Below are 18,963 nucleotides of genomic sequence, written 5' to 3'. Positions count from 1 at the left end.
CAATTACGCAATTTTTAGGCTTTTAGAAAGCTGCAGTGCTTTATATTGGAAACAATTCACTTTCGGTTTCTACTGGTGTTTATTGGAATAGAATAGCTAACTGCTGGCGTGAGACTACACAGGTTTCTGCTGAAGCCTCGGACGGCCTTGTTTTATCATGGTCCAGTGTCAATATGGGAAATGATCAGACACCATTGTCTTGTCCATGTGTGGATGTATGAAGTGGAAATAATGGCCTGTCACTGATCAATCAACCTGTCATTTTCAGGTGCTGTGTGGTGAGAGGGAAGCAGTGGGTGCGGCATGCTGAGGCCACTCCCCCTGGCCCAGGATGAGTGTCAGAGATGGCGCTGCCACCATGGCAACGAACGCAGGTGGAGGAGGGGGGGGAGGCGGGCCAGCTAGCCCTAACGATCATGACTGCCGCTCATACCTGCTCCAGATCTACCCACGGTTGGCTGCCCAGTCCACCACCTGCTGCAACCTTAGGTGAGTGTGCCACACCATTGCGACTAGAAAATGTAGCATTAACAGTTTGTGATGATGTTGTTGAAATAATGTCAGTAGAGGAACTACTGTAAACCATCTTTGATCAAACTTAGTCATTACTTTTTTCTACTCATCAGAGTGCAGAAGGATGCAACCACAGCCTCCGTGATCTCAGACGCTGCTGCGGCTCTTGGGCTGGACCCTGGTCGCATGTATGTGCTGGCAGAGGTGAAGGAATGTGGCGGGGAGGAGTGGGTGCTAGAGGCCGGAGACCTGCCGGCACAGAGGTTTCTGCTGTGGCCTCGGAAAGCCCAGGAGCAACACCCTCGAAGCCTTGGCTTCTACTTCTTACTACAGGTAGAGCTGACGGCACACAGTTCACTCTGCAGTCAGACTCAGTGGGCCGCTTGGAAAAGTCCTCTCCCGGTCTGACTGTTGCATCCTGCCTACTTCTGCTCTTGCTTCCTCTTTGTTGCCATTTTCAGTCGGAACAAAAAACAAGTAGTCAACCCAAATAACAAGTTACACACATATGATGGAAAAATATAACAAAAATGCAGTTAAATTAGCCACATGCAGAATGTTTCCATATATCATATCACCCTGGTTAGTTCAATGCCAATTTGGACTGCTTAACTATTTTGACTGGTTTAAAGAAAAATCTGAATATTTTTCTTCTTTTTTTTTTTTTTACTTTCTCTGATCCAGGAGAGGAACCATGATGGCACTATTCATTATGTCCACCTCCCACCTGTAACTAAGGAGCAGGAGGCACAGCTAGCAGCCAGGGGCTTCCTTCCTCCTCCACAGGACGACTTTGCAGACCTCTGCAACCTCCCTGTCCTCAATGAGGACAGCATATTAAACAACCTGCGCTCGCGCTTTTACAAGAAAAAGATCTATACCTATGCAGGCAGCATCCTCATAGCCATCAACCCCTTCAAGTTCCTGCCCATCTACAACCCCAAGTACGTCAAGATGTACGAGAACCACCAGCTGGGCAAACTGGAGCCTCATATTTTTGCTATTGCAGATGTGGCTTACTACGCTATGCTCAGGAAGAGGGTCAACCAGTGCATCGTCATTTCTGGGGAAAGTGGCTCAGGCAAGACCCAGAGTACCAACTTTCTGATCCACTGTCTCACTGCGCTCAGCCAGAAGGGCTATGCCAGCGGAGTGGAGAGGACCATACTGGGAGCTGGACCGGTTCTGGAGGTAAGATGTTAACGTGACGGCAGTGTTTTGACCCGTGTGTCCTCCTCTAGTCACTGTCGCTGACCACCACCTCATGTTGAGTTTCATTCCTCAAAGAAATTGAGATAATAGATAAACTATTGTAACCCACTGTCGATCTTAGACATAGCTTAGTGACCGTCTCTGTTCTTGGGAAAGCAGGTTTATGCTTGAGAAGAAATGAGAGATGGGATTAAGTCTGTATATAATATCGTATAAAAGCCTGTCTGTCTTGTACAGGGGCACAACAAAAAATGAGTGAAAAATACTGTCGATTGTGTTATTCAAACAAGTGAGTCTGTCAGATCCCCATAAGTTTTGGAAATTCTCATCAGTCACATGGAAATTATTTCATATCTCAAATGATCTGTTATAGCAATTCACACCTTTGCACTGTCCTCAGTCAAGTGTGAAATGCATTGTTCTTTAAATAATATCCAACTATGACATAGCTTCCTCAAAGGTGACTCGCGTTGCTATGGCATGCTGAAGCACACACACACACACACACACACACACACACACGGTGCAAAATACACTGGGTTATATTTTTAGATTATTTTATTGGACACTAATTATCTCTAGTTCAGTTGTTATGAATGATAAAACATCCCATGAAGGTATCTGGTCCCCGTGCTGTACCGAGCAAATGTATTTTCAGGCTGTGACCCAATTGTACTCTCCTGCATGGGCGGACATAATAAGACATATGGTAGTCTGTGTGCAGCGTCAAAGACTTTAACATAAAGACAATGGTCTAGCCAGAAAGAAGAAATGAAAAAGAGGATGGGAAGTTGCTTTATTAACCCGTCATGTGGCCCCTCGCCTTTTGAAAATGCTGTGGGAATCTTGTCAAGATAGTGCGGCTTGTTTGTTTTCTATCTCCACCTAATTTTGCAATCTTGCTCTCTTCGGTAACTGATTGCGTAACATCACAAGTTCTGTTTTTGACTAATAGAGTATGAACAGCATAATTTTCATTTGGAGCTTTTGTTGACCCAAAGCTGATTTTTCATTGTTGGCGGTCAGGTGACTGCTCTTCTTCCTGCTTTCTGGTCTGTGAGAAATGAAGCGCTTGTACTGACTTGCTCTCTGCAACCGCTGACTGAACAGAATGATTCAAAACTACAACCAAACTCATACCAAGCTTTATGGAAGCTACTAATTTTGATAGCTAGTGGGAGAATATCTATCGATAAATTATGATATGATTTTTTTTTTTTTATCATATGTGAGCGCCAGCTGGTTGCTAATAATGGTGCACAGCGTTCAGGCCTGTTTCTGGAGGGACCAACTGTCTGTTCATATCATCTGGACTCTGAAGTAATCGCTAAGTGAGCAATTGCCTCACTGATGCACAGCAAAGGGCAGTGCTAATCAGACGAAACAGACCAATACACATCTTTCCTTTCTTAAACATTTTCATTCAATATGTGTTTCAAATTTCAAACTTATTTACTACAAACTTATTTTTTATTTGACCTGTCTTATCAGCAATTTTTTCAGTGGTCTTCTCAGTCAAGTGAGATGTGAGTAACTTGAATAATTCTGCATTTTCTAAACAGATACTGTATGGGGCGCCGCCAGGGAGTGAAGGCTATTGTCACTGCTGCTGAGTGTATCTTTATGCAACCGAAGGTTAAATATCCAGGGCTCAATGCAAAGTACAGCTCCCTGTGTTTGCTGACAAAAGAGACATCTGTTTGCGTTTATGTTGTTGAACAAAAAATGGTTGCATCATGAAAGATCAGTTATGACACTGTATTGTTTTTTTTTTTAGTTTAATCCTTCAGCTGCATTGCAAAGAGCACAGTTGACTTAATTGTGTTTTACTTTTCATTCCTGTAATTAGAAATGGATTCTTGTCCACTTTCACATATGGAAGAATTTACCTCTGGTCAGACCTCAAGCAGGGTTGTTATTGTGAAGCCATTTTCAGCATCCACATCACTCCAACTCTCATACTCCCTCATAAACAAGAGTCTTGAGTGTTCACATTCTGCTCTGCAATGTCGACCTCCATCAATTGAAGTTTAGCTCTGGATCATTGGACTGTCCTGCAGTTCCGGCCCTGCTGGATAAATCATAATGCTGCATGCATGTGATGGTGTGTGTGTGTGTGTGTGTTGTACTGTGTGGCATAAAAGTGTGTGACCTGGTGTCTTATTATGTTTGAGTGCTTCCTGTCCGCGATGTTATCTGGATGTATGTTAGTGATTTGGGATGTATGGAAGGGCAAGTGATGAAAGACAATTAAATTAAATTCCGCTTGAAGCTGCAGAGTAGATATCAGACTGCATATATCGGGCCAAATCTCTGCACAATAATCTGAATACAATGTTGACAAAAAGCAAAAATCCCAGCACTGGGTTTCAGTTTAATAGTCTTCCTTGGTATTGGGAACTAATTACTTGCAGCGTTTCTCTGGAAGTAAATCTCCTCTCTACATTTTTCAGTTTTAATTGGCAATAATGTGGCTAAAAATAGACCTTTAGTCAGAAAAGCTGTATGTGGAATGCAGTTTATTCAAAGTACAAAACAGTGCTAAAAAGTGAAACTTCTTGATTTTGTAAGTTCAATGGAACACACAATACTATGGAGCAGAACAAAATTAAATAGAATTGGCCGCAAACTATAGAAAAGAACACATGGTGGGCCGCCACAATAACTTGCAGGCACGGTGTATCCATCTGTCACCGTCGTCTCCAGACCCGCTGACTCGGTACTGCAGCCTTCACTCACAGAACTACTGCTGCTTTTAGATGCATTTGAATAAGTGCAGCATTCCCTTGATGTATGTCAGCCTGTCAGTCTTTGGTTCCAAGCGGCTGATTGAAAAAAGTCTGCATGTGTGTGTGGGGTGGGGGGGATTTTCCCCTACATCAGCAGAGATCTGGTCCCTTTGGCAGACACACTGCCACTCTGCTGTTTACTCCCAGAATGCAGAGTGTGTGTTAGTCTGGTCCTGAGCTGTGGTTGCAGGGACAGACAGGGAGACGGGTTCAGTCCTCGCTGTCCTGGTCTGTAGACCAGGACAGCAGTATTTTTGCAAATGACTAAATTTGCATTTTACCCAAAACAGTTAAAGCATAAGCAGAGGCAGTTGCATTAAACGGGTTTCCATACTATTACCTGCTTAGAAACCCTCCCAGTTCGTTTCTGTGATAATATTCTGTTTTGAAGACATTCACCAACTTAAGCAGCATGCTCATTAGATGACTTGCAATAAATAAAATACACTTTAGAAGTTATATCAACTCCTGAAATCATGTTCCCTGCAGTTTCTCTTCACACAAATAGTCCACCTCTTGTGGTTCCTTCCTGACAAGTTCCATTCCAGGCCCTATATATGCGTTGAATGCTATTTATAGGTACGTATAACAAAATGAAGGAATTTCTACTTTGAAAAATATGGTTTTATTGGTGGGGGTGTGAGTGTGAGTGTGAGTGTGAGAGAGAGCTCAAGCTGCTATAGTGGAGGTCTTCAGGCCCGGGTCACACATTTTGAGGAGATGAGATCATCGTTTATAGTGCTGAACTGACTGAGCTGTGTTGCTGGCAGAGGGAATGGCCCCAACCTGAAACCATGTGGGAAAGCTGCTCTCCTACTTTAGTTCATTGTACAACTTTTTTTTTCCTATTCCTACATTGTAATGTATTATCCTATATGAATTTTCCTCCTTTGTCTTGAACATAATGCAGGTAAACGAAGGATTGTCCTTGATTCTTTCTGCAGTTTGAACAAATAAGACTTCTGCCTGCAGAACAGCTCACCAGCGCTGAATGACTGTCTTTTGTAAACTGGTCCAACTGGTTGATCCTCTGTTGCATGGCTCTTTTGGTTTCTCTGTTTTCGTTTGCCAGGCGTTGAAGACTATTTATTCTTATTTTCTCACGGCCCTCCTCCGTTGTAGAGTTGGATGGAACATTGCATGGGAATATGTTTAGAGGTATTTGTTAATCAAAGGGAAGGACAGATCAAGTTTTTCTTGTTCAAGTGAATTTATCAGAAGACTGTTTTATAATATTTCCTTTTATAGAGCACAATCCATGTGCTTTTTAAAAATAACATTTGGCAAGTTGACAACTTTAGAACTGTTGCTGCTACTACTACTACAAGCAACTATCTGTTTGTGTTGATTTGGCGGTCCCTGTGGACGGAAGTGTTAGTGTTTCAGAGTGCCAGAGTCCCTTTTTAGAAAACCACGAACAGTCTTCCCCACTCAGTCCTGGCCTTGCAATGTAGCCTGGGCCTTTAGCAGCGTGGTGTTCGAGTTTGCTCCCATTGAGGATGCAGGTGAACCTGCATTATTTCGTCTAATTGTGCGCAGAAGCATTAAGAATAACTGTGTAGAAGTATCCAATATTTTGGCTGATCGTTCCGTTTACTTATGTAGGTCATATAGAGATCAGTATTAAAATGAGACGATTTCATAACTAGTAAAATGTTCCTCACAGTAACTTTAATAATAGAGTTAAAATGTGAGCAGCATATCATTAATTGCATTATAAGAAAGTAGGATATTGTCAGTCAAATAATTAGTTTCGGGGGATCGAGCCGGCTACCTTGTGGTTGCGGGACGACCACTCATCCCCCTGAGCTACGGCCACCCCTAAAAGCTTGAAATAAAGCTTCAGGATCTTCCAAAGATTGAATCTCCCAAAAAACGGGTGTGCTATGATACCAATTTCTGAGGTGACGAAAAAGCTACACTTTAGTATGTGAAGAGAAAATCTTCAGGCATGAGATAATACGAAGCCCTTTAATTAAAGCCTCCTAGTTGTTGCATATTCCTGTTTAACTCCTCTCAGTCCCCAGGCTCCTGCGTGCCACTTTGTCTCACAATTTCAGACAGGAAGTTCCTATCATCCGGAACCCTTTTTAACAGGAAGCAGCTACGACACAGGAAGTAACCGCAGTAGTTCTCTCTGCCGTAAGCTTAGGTCTTTGAGGGGTGTGGATATACCAAAGTATTGTATTGTTGTCAGGAAGTGCAGAGGAGAAGCTGGCCATTCTGTCTGCTGAGCCATTGTTTATCTCTTGCATATTGGTTGCACCGCTTTATTCATTTGTTATATTTGGTCAGGCTGGGTGGCATTGTGTATGAGTCTGGGAAAAGCTGGCATTACTGAGTTTGAGTCACTGCGTCATGCACACATGTCATTCATTACACACACACACACACACACACACACACACACACACACACACACACACACACACACACACACACACACACACACACACACACACACACACACACACACTATACAAAAGCCTTACTGTAATCATACCACTCAGAATCATATTGAAGAGTGGAATATGCTGTTCCTTACAGGCCAAATACAGCTTACATGTAGCAGCATGCCCCAGGCCTCTTCGGGGTCTATTCATGGTACTCTGACCACACCACAAGCTAAGGTTTGATGTGGTACCCATCTAGACATGGGTGGAGCTGCTTGAAATGACTCCAATCTGGTAAAACACCAGACCACAAGAGGAGCCAAACTGGTGCTAGAACGCTTTATTCTAACTATTCCAACCTCTTACCTCAGACATCTTCATAACTTTACCTTGCATTATGTATGCATACAATGGGTAGACCAATCATTTAGACGTTTCATGAAACTCTATTTAAATGTTGGTTTTGCCCAAGCAAAGATGTTCTCATTCCAGACGGATAAAACTTGTGAGATCACATAAATACCTTTTTTTTTAAAGATGCAAAGTGCAACCGGACAATAGACACAATAAATTGTCATTTGGTTTGCACTGAGAAGTCTACGTGACGGAGTCGCTGTGTAACATACCACGTGACACGGTCACAAATGGAGCTAATTGTACTGTAGACTTTAAAATGCCACACATTTTCAACACGTAAAATAAAAAAGGCTTGACAGAGTTGCAGCTAAAATGTTTAATGCTGCAGAAAAGTTATAATTTGACTTGGACAGCTGCGTAGTTCATGTTACCGACATGCAGTAGTGGAGTCGGTTATCAGTTGTGACACCGCTCATGATGTATACTCTTGATGTTGAAATGCCTGCGTGGTTTGTGACTAAACACATATTTAAAAAAGAAGATGGCTGAAATTCTTGCACTAGTTTAATAAATCACAAAGTATGTTGTATGCTCCCGTTTCCTCCTGAGCTCAACATGGATTGTGATGAGCACTGTACAAAGAGATTTTCTCATAACCATATCAGTATTGTTAGACTCTGCCCCTAAAATATAGACATTTAAGAAGTTTGTTATGAAACTGATATTTGGGTAGAGAGGACTTCCTTCTGGTGAGCTGTTTTTTGTTTGTTTTTGTTTCGTGTTGCTTACTAAACGTACTTTGAAATTCGTGCTTCTTATGAGGCGTTTACATTATTAACAGACAAAAGCAGCGGATCACACATCTAGAACGAGTAAATATTTGGCAAAAAATGCTTGGTAATTTATTTGTTCTTTGAATGATTATTTTTTCCTTTGATCAGTTGAGTTCCTTATATGCAAATCATTGGTCGTGTGAAAGTGTCATGCGGTATCTCCAGACAATATTAGTGAACTGGAAGTAATGCTCCCTTAAGACAGAGAGTATAGAAATAGTCTTTGTTTCAAACCTTCGTGCAGTTCACTGGAACATTCGGCGTTATTGAAACGAAGCAGCAGCCCCTCTGAGCGCTATTGACAGCGTTATTGTACGTCAAAGAATCCATTCTTTGTTAACAACTCAGTTGAGTTAAGCTCGGGGCTTTAAGTGTAGTTGGTGGGATAAAGTGGCGGCTTGAAGCATAGCCAAGCATAGAGGAGGAACTGTGTAGAGACGTGGTTGCATTCTATCTGCCAACATCATGTGATTTTATCAAAGCATTTTCCCCATTTTAGAACAACAAACGGTGATTATTTTGCCACTAATCAACATTGGTGTTTGGCCCCAATATTGCAGCAGTGATTTATATAGTTCATAACCTTGTTGCTTGGTTCTCCAGTTTATCTCCTGTTATCTGAAGAGTATATCAACTTAAATTGGGCTTAAACAACTTGATTCATATATTTGTGGGTGTAAAGTGTCTGCAGCTGAGTGAGTGAGCACGTCCACTAAAGGTTTGCATGAGTGCCTGCCGTTGCCCTCGGTGTATGTGGGAACTCTCTTCGTGACGATTGCACTATTTAGACTCCTTTTGTGAGTGAATGCTGTGGTGGGGTGTCGGTGTCGGGGCTTTGGCAGCGCCTGTGGAAACGTTAAACTGAAGCTCTTTTGAGCAGCTTACTTTAAAGGATGTAGCAGGGCCTCAGTGTCATAGCAATACGGTCTAGTACCCATGCACAAACTGTACGTTTGTATTGATTACAAAAGAGTTTTTCTCTTCTCTCAGTTTTGGAGGCATGTTGAAATTATGTAAAAAATACTTTAAGGCTCTCACATCAACACAAAGTGACTTATAGGAGCAACTGAGTGTAATGCATTGTGTCAGGAGTTAACAGCACATTTAATTAGTTTTATCCGTAAACATCTAATCTTGTACACAACTTCAGACCGTTTTCTTACACAAATTTGTTTTATTTGTTTGCAGATTTACACAAGACCAAACATAAGGATGTAATTTATGCTTTATCATCTCTGCCTCACTCGCTTGTTGAGACAAACAACTTGTAAACTGTACTGTTTTAGAGACACTCCCCTAGTTCACTTTGTAGGAGTGTGTTTTGAATTGGGGATGTGAGACTTCATTCGGCTAAGTCTGGCTCTGTTGAAGTGGAAATATACAGGGGAGTGGGCTGCCAGAGAAGCCGGCTCACCACAGAGAGGAATCGGTTAAGACAGACTTGTACGCCATGAAATGATCACTGGATATGTAGACATATATGCAGATATCTCTCTCTCGCTCTCTCTCTCTTTTATTCCTTTCCGCCCCCATTCCCTTTCTCCTTTTTTCCTTCCATTACTCCTTGAAAGCAACCTCTATTTGTAAGAATAGACCTTTCCACGGACGAGGTTTGGAAAGCCTTCCGCTTCCCCATACCTGCTGAGCCTTCCAGCCAATCAGATCTTCGCTCATGGGCAAGTTCGAATATGAATGATGCTGTGACATGTTTAGCATTCTCTCCATGGTGCAACGGCCTGTGCTTCGCAGATATTTCCCAGGGTTTTTAGTGTTCTTGGCTGCAAAGTTTGTGGAGTGGGGGGTGATCAGAACAGTACCAGTCACAGTGGGCAGCATTGAGCAGTGAGACACTTTGGAGCATCGGTGCCAAAACACACTTGCTGACCCTCAAACCTGGAACAGAAGTGATGGCATAGTACTACTCTGTAAACACCGGCAACACCTGAATGAATGAATGAATGAATAAATAAATGTCCAATTTTACTATAATGTATATATTTTTTAATGTTTACATACACACATGAATACAAAAATGAAGAAAGAATTCTAGTCACGGATAAGAATCCACTGATCTATTGCATCATCCATTAACAGGCAACAACTCTTGCCACATACTATTTCAACCAGGTCTCAAAATTAATTTATATCTAATTGTAGTGCGCAGAAAATCAAGAGTGCATTATCAGTAAAAAACAAAACAAAAACATTCTAGTAAAAAAAGAAAGGATACTTTCCAGGTCTACTGTAGCAGCAGAAATTAAAATAGGCCAACGGTTCATCCAAAGGAATCTCAATCAGACCCTGTCGGTGTGTGTTTGTGCCCTTCAAGTACAATCGGCCTCAACAACACTGTATCAAATTCCCCCTGCAACTGCTTTGGAAGATACAATGTGGCTCCTATTTAACATGCACTGAGTCAACTTCCCGTGTGTGTGTGTGTGTGTGTGTGTGTGTGTGTGTGTGTGTGTGTGTGTGTGTGTGTGTGTGTGTGTGTGTGTGTGTGTCACCATGTGAGCATGTGCATCATGATGAAAAGAGTGCTATTCTGTTACCGTGTCAATGCAGTAAACAGGGCCCCTCAGTGAGGCCTGGTAGCTGGGCTCTGTGTGCCCCTGGCTGGGTTCGTATTAGCCTGATGCGTGGAGAGAAACCCAGGTCCTCTCTGTTTGTGTCTCTGGTACTGCAATACAGAAGGACTGCTGTCCCAACCTCATTTATCATCACTGACCTATGCGCTCTCTCTCGTTCACACACACACACACACACACACACACACACACACCACACACCACACACCACACACACCACACCACACACACACACACACGGGGGGGGGGGGGGGGGGAGGTTATCGACTGAGGAAAGACGAGAAAGAGATGGATGGGTAGAGAGTGAGAGGAGGGGACAAGGGCAAACGCTTGGACCCTCTTAAGACCCCCAACATGCGCGCACACACACATTCACACCCCCGTCTGCCATCTCAGCTGCTGTTCAAAAACTAAATTTTAACCCCCCGACTATCTAGTTTCTTTGTTGTCATGGTCGATTTTGTTATCGTTGTTGACTTCAGTAAGGGTGCCGATGCATGTGCTGGTACCTCCATGTTCTTTGTCTAAAAACTCAACAGAGGTCAGAAAGCAGAAAGAGATTTTATAATGTTTGGGGACAGTGGTGAAGACTGATATGGTCTCCAGGACACAACTCTGGTCCAAAATTGTAAGAAGACAAATGTTTAAAGAAACACATCCAAAGTGGTTCATGTTTTTTGTTTTTAGACTTCATACCTTGAAACTTACCCTGTGTTTCTGTCTTCTTCTGTTGTCTCTGTCAGGCCTTTGGAAACGCCAAGACAGCCCACAACAACAACTCCAGTCGCTTTGGTAAATTCATCCAGGTGAATTACCTGGAGAGTGGGGTAGTCAGAGGGTGAGTACCAGCGTGTGCATGTATTTTTGTGCGTGTGTTTCTTTTGCGACCAAACACTCTCAACAAGGCCTCAGACATGTTACCTTAATCTGCAGTACAACACCATACAGGGGCATGCAAACCATGTGTTCTGTATCCTCTTCCTGTTGCGCATTAGGGTCTTCTACCTCTCTATAGGCTGATGTCTTCCTCTTCGCTCTTTTTTCGTGTGTGTGCGTGTGCGCTGACACTTTCAACCACCAGCATGTTCTTCCTTTTTCTCAGCAGTCAGACTCTGTTCAGGAGCTGTATCAAAGTCTAGTCAGCTGTGTCACTTCCTCATTTCCTCATCAAGAGAAGGGAACAGCTGCACAATACATTAACAGTAATACTTAAAACAAAAAGACAGCATGTCGTGTACATTTGTTTATTCGGTACAATAGTCTGACTAAAGGCTAACGGGATATGATTTCTAACACTGGGGTGTATGCAAGCGTTATATAATAGAAATAGGATTTGATTTGAAACATGTGAATGCCTGTGGCGTGGGCATCCCCAACCTGATTATCCCCTAATGGCACCAGGTCTCATCATGCTCTATTGAATTGCTTACCCTCAGAAAGGTCTGTAATCCAATCAGTAGAGTTGATTTTAGCTGGCCGGTGCTTTTCTTTGAGACAAAGTGAACCCTCTTTGACAAGGAAATGCTGAAAACTATGAATGTAGTCGACCTAAAACACCTTCCATAGTCTACTATGACCGTACGTGCTGGCGTAGCCTTTTGCTTCACACCAGTAAGGTATTGGAGCAACATCGCAGCGCCGCTCTTTAGTCCTAACAAAGGCTGCCTGTCTATCTCTCCATCTCCAGTGGCAGCCATTCAGACAGTCAATAGAGGAGATTAACAAAGAGAAGGCTGCTGTTCTGCTACACTCTGCTTTCTGAGTGGAGCGACCGACTGACAGACGGGATGTTTTTATTCTCTCTCTCTCTGTCTCTCTCTCTCTCTCTGTCTCTCTCTGTCTCTCTCTCTGTCTCTCTCTCTCTCTGTCTCTCTGTCTGTCTGTCTCTCTGTGTCTGTCTGTCTCTCTGTGTCTGTCTGTCGCTCTCTGAGTCCTTGGGGGTCTCTAACCGGCTAATCTCTCAGCGAGATGGAGCAGAACAATGAAAAGAAAAGGAAGGCGGTGTGTCAGTGAAAGATGTCTGAGCATGAATATATATATACTGTATGTATTTTAATGTTTAATGTGAGACTGCTCCTACTCTTTGGTGTATGCTGACCAATATACTGTATACTCAGTATTTTGGTCAGCTCCTTGTTTTAGGGAGCTCTCACATTCACATATTGTCTACTGCTGTAGCCCTTAATGTTCAGAACCCCCTGAAAATTGGTTTGCAAACATACTGTAACAGGCATACGTCATAATGTTGATATGAGAGCCAACGAGTACAACGGCTCCACTTTCTGGACAGTATCCTGGAATGGGTTGAGGTTGAGGAACGGGTTCACTGAATCAAATTACCTCCACGTGTACAGAAACATTTGAAATACAGGACACATTTCCAAGCAGTTCGGATGCCTAGTTTTGGAGTACTTCTGCTTCAGTTTCTCAGAAGCTCACACGCCCACATGCCCCGTACTTCTTTTATATATTCATAGATGTTGAGATCATTTGATGCTTCTTTACATATATACATCTTGCACTTGCGGTGGTAAAAAATCATATTTTCCCATCGTAGGTTAAGGTCAAATAGTGTTTGCCCGTGTGGCCATGACCATGACACCTACAACAAATCACGCAGCAACATTTTTTTTTTTTTTTTTGCATAGAAGTTGCCGTTTAGAATATTCTGAGGAAAAACAGAAGTCAAGCTAGCAGATATGTGGAGTAGATCTATGAAGCTAGTCTCGGTTGAGCTTTCTATAGTTGTGGCTGCAGTTTTAGCAGATGGACACAACTGTTTCTCACAACACAGCTCTATTCTTAGTGTGCCATGAGGACTGGCGGCGCTGTTGTTTTTGCCTGGCTTTAGAAAAAAACAACTGTTGCTTATAAAATCTGATTTAGACAACTTTATGGCCTTGGCCTGATGCGGTGCGTAAATACCGCTGCTTTTAGTGCATATCTCGTGACTCTGAAAGCATACCTCTACCCCCGCAGTAGCCTTTCAGTCTCCATATCCATCTATATAGTGTACAATAAAATGAATTAATGCCAAAGCTGTCTGTGTGTGTAGCTGTGTGATGTGCTACAATCTGCCTGACCGTATCTGAATGCTTTGTTCACTCTTTGATTGTTCCGACCATCTGTCCTCACTTCCCTTACTGCTCCTCCCCTCATTTTTTATTATCAGCCCACTTTCACATATGACCTACACACACACACACACACACACACACACACACACACACACACACACACACACACACACACACACACACACACGGACAGAGCTGAGTGACCTTTGGTGTTAAGTGATTCATCCTCATTGTTTTTCTTCTTCCCCTTTTTTCTTGTCCTCTTCTCCTCCCCCCTCCCTCTCATCCTCTCTGTCTTGCAGGGCGGTGGTGGAGAAGTATCTCCTGGAGAAGTCTCGTCTGGTCTCCAGAGAGAATAACGAGAGGTGAGGAGGGACAGGAGGGGTCTCGACCCTTCACCCCAACTGACCTTCATGGGGCCCTCTGTACAAACATGGGGAGCCTCAGATGGTTGGATATGAAGTTCAGCTGAAGGCTCCAGTCTTTTACTTTGGATGTCCATCTGCCTATACACTTACACACCCACATACATGCACTCGGATATTCTAAACCGTGATAGTGGCTACCTAAGTTCCTGGTAATGTACTTGCCTTAGCTGTGTGTCCATAGTGAACTTAATAATGTTACCCACTTGTTGACACTTTGTAGCAATGATTAATCATATTGATATATTTTGATGATGTGACCTTCTGTGAGTTCTGGTTGTGTGAGTTAAGATTAGCTGTGCCATACAGAGATATGAACATGAGAAGGAAAAAAAAAAAATCACCTTCCTCTCCTCACTCACTCGTTGCTCAGTCTTTCTTCAAAGACCAGCCTTTGTTACTCACTGTGACATTCACTAGCGACTAGACCACATGCCTGTTGCTACTTGTGTAAGTAATATGCAAACACATATTTGGGCTTTGGTCATTGAGGAACAGTCAAGAGTGTGAGAGGAGTGAGCAAATCCTCTACTGTCCTTTGCTTTGAAGTAATTTGTATTACTGATGAATGAGTCAAAAGAAGAAACTTAACGGATTTTTGATCAACACTAGTTAAACTGTTACATCAATAAAACCAATGAAAAGCTTGACTTTAAGAAGACTATTTCCATATTGACTGTAGATACAGCAACGCTTTAATCACGGTGTGGTATTGATTCAACTGTTATTGACACAGGAAGGCCTATTTCTCACTACACAAGTCATGTTTTATCATGTCTTTTTTTAGATTCATACAGAGACAGACAAGCACTCGTTGGGGTTAGTCTTTAAAACCATAACCTATTAGAGAGCAGCTCAGCTTCAGCAGTTGATGGCTTGTGCATAAACATTTACTGTAGCTGTTGTCAGTAAACGTGTTACACATTAACGTTGCCGGTACAGCTAGTTTTGGAAAATGTAGTCCCCTTACCTTGACAAGCCAGCCGCCGTAACCGTAGCCCCACGGCATACCGTTAATCACCGAGCCGACAGTTGCTGTTGACAGTGCACCTTGCCTGTCTAGTCAGGTAGCAACTCCGCTGTATAATGTAATTGTTTCTTAGTGATACGTGTGGAAACTCATTACTAAATGTGTGCTCTTACAACAAAGCGTTGTGTCCTGTCCACCAACCTGCCCACTGATAGCATGAGTGGAAAACTGATATCATTCCAGATATTGTCCTCTTTCGATTAGCTTTTTACAATGTGTTCACTCTTGGTTAATCACCCCCTTATTTGTGCCCATAATAAAGTGCATATCCACTGATAACTTCTCACTAGGTAATACAACAAATAAATGATGGATGTATATAATCATTAATTTATCCTTTTTGAAGAGCAGTTTAAATAATGTTTCATTGTAGTAATAACTTACAGTTTGTGTGTAGTACAGGCTTCAAGGAAGATTTGTGTTGTTTTTACAGGAACTACCACGTGTTTTACTACCTGTTGTTGGGAGCTTCAGAGGAGGAGAGGAAGGAGTTCAAGCTGCTGGCGCCTGAAGACTACTTGTACCTCAAGCAGGTACAGTACTGCTCCCCTGTCCCATTACATCCAGTGCATTGTCTTTACATTCAATATAAACACCAAATAATGTCATTCACTGTAACACTCCATTGGCTGTCATTACATGTCTTTGTAAATAACATTGGGATTGGGTTCTATGACCTGTTGTTGTGGGTGATTTGACCTTGAAGGAAACACTGTAATTCACTTGGAGCTGAAACTGTATTCATGGAGACTGTCAAGCTTCTGAATAAGCTGCTGTATACACTTCCAGCTTACTGTGCAAATGTGCACTGCATCTTAATGAAGGAGTCTTTGTTCTCACACCCGTTTTTACTCCTTAACCTTCTCCTTTTCTTCACCTGTCTTCATGCTGTGCTCTTGCTTGCTCTTGCTGTTGTTAAATGTTTATTGTTACATGTTATGCACCTCCCGCCAAGACAAATTCCTTGTGTGTGAAAACATACATGGCAATAAATGGTTCTGATTCTGTGTGCTCATCTCTATACACCCCGCTAACTGTACGTCTTCTCTTGTAGCAAAACTTTAAGATAGAAGATGAGGAAGACCTGCGACATGACTTCGAAAGGCTGCAGCAGGCAATGGAGATGGTCGGCTTCCTTCCTGCCACCAAGAAACAGTAAGTGAATCACGTTCATATGTTATGTGTCGTGCAGGAAAGAGACACGATGTTCTTCCAGACATGTTGAACAGATTGTGTTGAAAATCCACCCTGAAGCGTTTTTCCACCAAGTCCTGAAAACAGAGTTTTTTTTGGTCTGACCGTCTGTTGTAATTAATATTTTTGGTAACGTGACAAAGAGACTGTTTAGACTTTAGAGATTGTAACGTGACAAAGAGACTGTTTAGACTTTAGAGATCCAACAGCACAATAATAGTTGCATCAAATTGGCTAATGCAGCCGTTTTATTACAACAGTGTGCTGATGCAGCCCCATACAATGCTTCTATTCAGTTTACTAGTGATTGAACATGAATAGATGATTAGACTAAAGAACAGCATGTGAAGCACTGTTCCTGCATTTGTCATAAGACTAAATTGTCACTGGTGCTTTTTGCTGCAGGATCTTTTCGGTGCTTTCGGCCATCTTGTATCTGGGCAACGTGACCTACAGGAGGATGTCGACAGGCCGAGACGAGGGGTTGGATGTGGGACCACCAGAGGTCCTGGCTACGCTGTCTGACCTGCTGAAGGTAATATATGCGTTTTTTTTCTTTGGGACTCCATTCTTCAGTTGCCTGTGACTGTCGGCATTAACCTGCATGGGTTCCCTCTCAGGTTAAAGAGGAGCTGCTGGTTGAGGCGCTCACAAAGAGGAAAACGGTGACAGTCAACGACAAGCTGATCCTCCCCTACAGCCACTCTGAGGTAGGTACCGGCCATAAAGACATCTCTGCAACCTGCTATCACTATAATAGTGTCCAGCCGTACACTAATTGGTGGCCTTGTGTGTCTCTTTCCTTATTGATACCACACAAACCGTAGATCTCTTCTTCCTGTCAGTGCTAAAATGTTCTCCCTTTCTCTGCTTTCTTTTCTGATTAAGCCCTCATTTACAAAGACCTCCGTCAGACTTCTGTTGTAATATATTCTGTTTTTCAAAGCACACTATGAAATGCAGTGGTGGGAGTAACTAAGTACATTCGCTCAAGTACTATGGTACAAAGTTGGGGTACTTGTACTTAATCTGCGTATTTCTATTTACTGCTGCTTCAGACTTGTACTTCCACTACATCTCAGAGGAAATGTAGGAAATATAAATTAAGATTTTCCTAGGGGATATTCACAAGCTACCAGACAGTATATGAAGTAACTCAATTCAGTTTCATCAAGTGATAGACATGCAGTGATAGACATGCAATGCATCACTAATATTGTCCAATAATACTTTTACTTTTGGTACTTTAAGTATATTTTGATGCTAATACTTTTGTACCTTTACTTGAATACAATTTTAGAATGCAAGACTTTTGACAGATTATTTCTCCACTGTGGTATTGCTACTTTCACTTCAAAATATCTCAGTACTTCTACCACCACTGATGAAATGGCGCCTTTGCAGCTGTTCTTTTAGGTTTATTGAAGTTTTTGTCAGAATACTCACTATCCCCTATTTCTCCCACCAGGCTATCACAGCCAGAGACTCCATGGCTAAATCTCTGTACAGCGCCTTGTTTGACTGGATCGTCCTTCGCATCAATCACGCCCTGCTTAACAAGAAAGATATGGAGGAATCTGTCCCAGTAAGACATGAACACACACACAACCGCACACAAACAAAGGATTTCCTCTGCTTACATACCTTCATTTTGATGCAACAGATGCTCTACATTATTAATTGCTATAAATATTGTTGTATTTGGTTTGCTTGCCATTGGTATGCATTCCCCTTCCTTCTCCTCACTGGTGTCCGGTTGGTCCTCTTTTCCAGTGTTTGTCCATCGGTGTCCTGGACATTTTTGGTTTTGAGGACTTTGAGACCAACAGCTTTGAGCAGTTCTGTATCAACTATGCAAACGAGCAGCTGCAGTATTATTTCAACCATCACATCTTCAACCTTGAGCAGGTGAGTGGTCGAATTTCATTTGTCTCCCCTCAAATCTTTCTACATGACGCACCTAACAACACACCATCAGCCGATTTCAAACTTACGATTCTCTTCCCTGCTCTGTGTTTATAATAATGACTACTTCCATGGTGAGTCATCCAAACATTTTCTCTCTGAAGGGAGAAAAGGTTAGATGTTAGTTCATCCTAGTTTATCTTATCCTTCAGAGCAACGAGAATACAAAGTTTAATTTATTGTCAAAATATTTAGTTATTTAGCTAAAGTTGATTTGGAAGACAGTATACTGCTGCATATTTAGCCTACACATATAAGAATTACATTTATTCTGGATGTTTGAGTTGAAAAGTTTAAATGATTCAGGGCAGAAGATTAATAGTGAAATTGTGAAACTTCCTAAAGAGACTTTCATCGATGAGATTATTCACCAGAATGTTCTGTTCTTCCTCAACCAGGAAGAGTACCAGGCAGAGGGAATTACCTGGCACAACATCGACTACACAGACAATGTGGGCTGTATCCATCTCATAAGCAAGAAGCCCACCGGCCTGCTTTACCTGCTGGATGAGGAGAGCAAGTAAGAACATCAACAGACGAGTCACACCATTTCAATCATGTCTCACGTCTGAGTTTAGGAATGAACT

The 18,963-nt window shown here is 42.3% G+C and overlaps 1 protein-coding gene across 1 annotated transcript in view; it reads left to right on the top strand.

The window, feature by feature from the left end:
- Positions 1-331: 331 nt before the first annotated feature.
- Positions 332-18,963, top strand: part of LOC306739208 (myosin IXB) — a gene marked incomplete at its 5' end in the record, with an annotated part of 34,703 nt that continues 16,071 nt past the window's right edge. Inside the window, 12 exons of the mRNA XM_079221174.1 lie at positions 332-489; positions 627-846; positions 1,198-1,704; positions 11,429-11,523; positions 14,065-14,127; positions 15,651-15,750; positions 16,272-16,372; positions 16,817-16,946; positions 17,032-17,121; positions 17,880-17,996; positions 18,185-18,319; positions 18,775-18,896. Coding sequence (XP_079077300.1) covers positions 332-489; positions 627-846; positions 1,198-1,704; positions 11,429-11,523; positions 14,065-14,127; positions 15,651-15,750; positions 16,272-16,372; positions 16,817-16,946; positions 17,032-17,121; positions 17,880-17,996; positions 18,185-18,319; positions 18,775-18,896 — 1,838 coding nt within the window. The remainder of the gene's footprint in view (positions 490-626; positions 847-1,197; positions 1,705-11,428; positions 11,524-14,064; positions 14,128-15,650; positions 15,751-16,271; positions 16,373-16,816; positions 16,947-17,031; positions 17,122-17,879; positions 17,997-18,184; positions 18,320-18,774; positions 18,897-18,963) is intronic.

This window comes from Taurulus bubalis (assembly GCF_910589615.1).
Source record: "Taurulus bubalis genome assembly, chromosome: 7".
Lineage (NCBI taxonomy): Eukaryota > Metazoa > Chordata > Actinopteri > Perciformes > Cottidae > Taurulus > Taurulus bubalis.
This window is presented reverse-complemented; position numbering and strand designations above follow the sequence as displayed.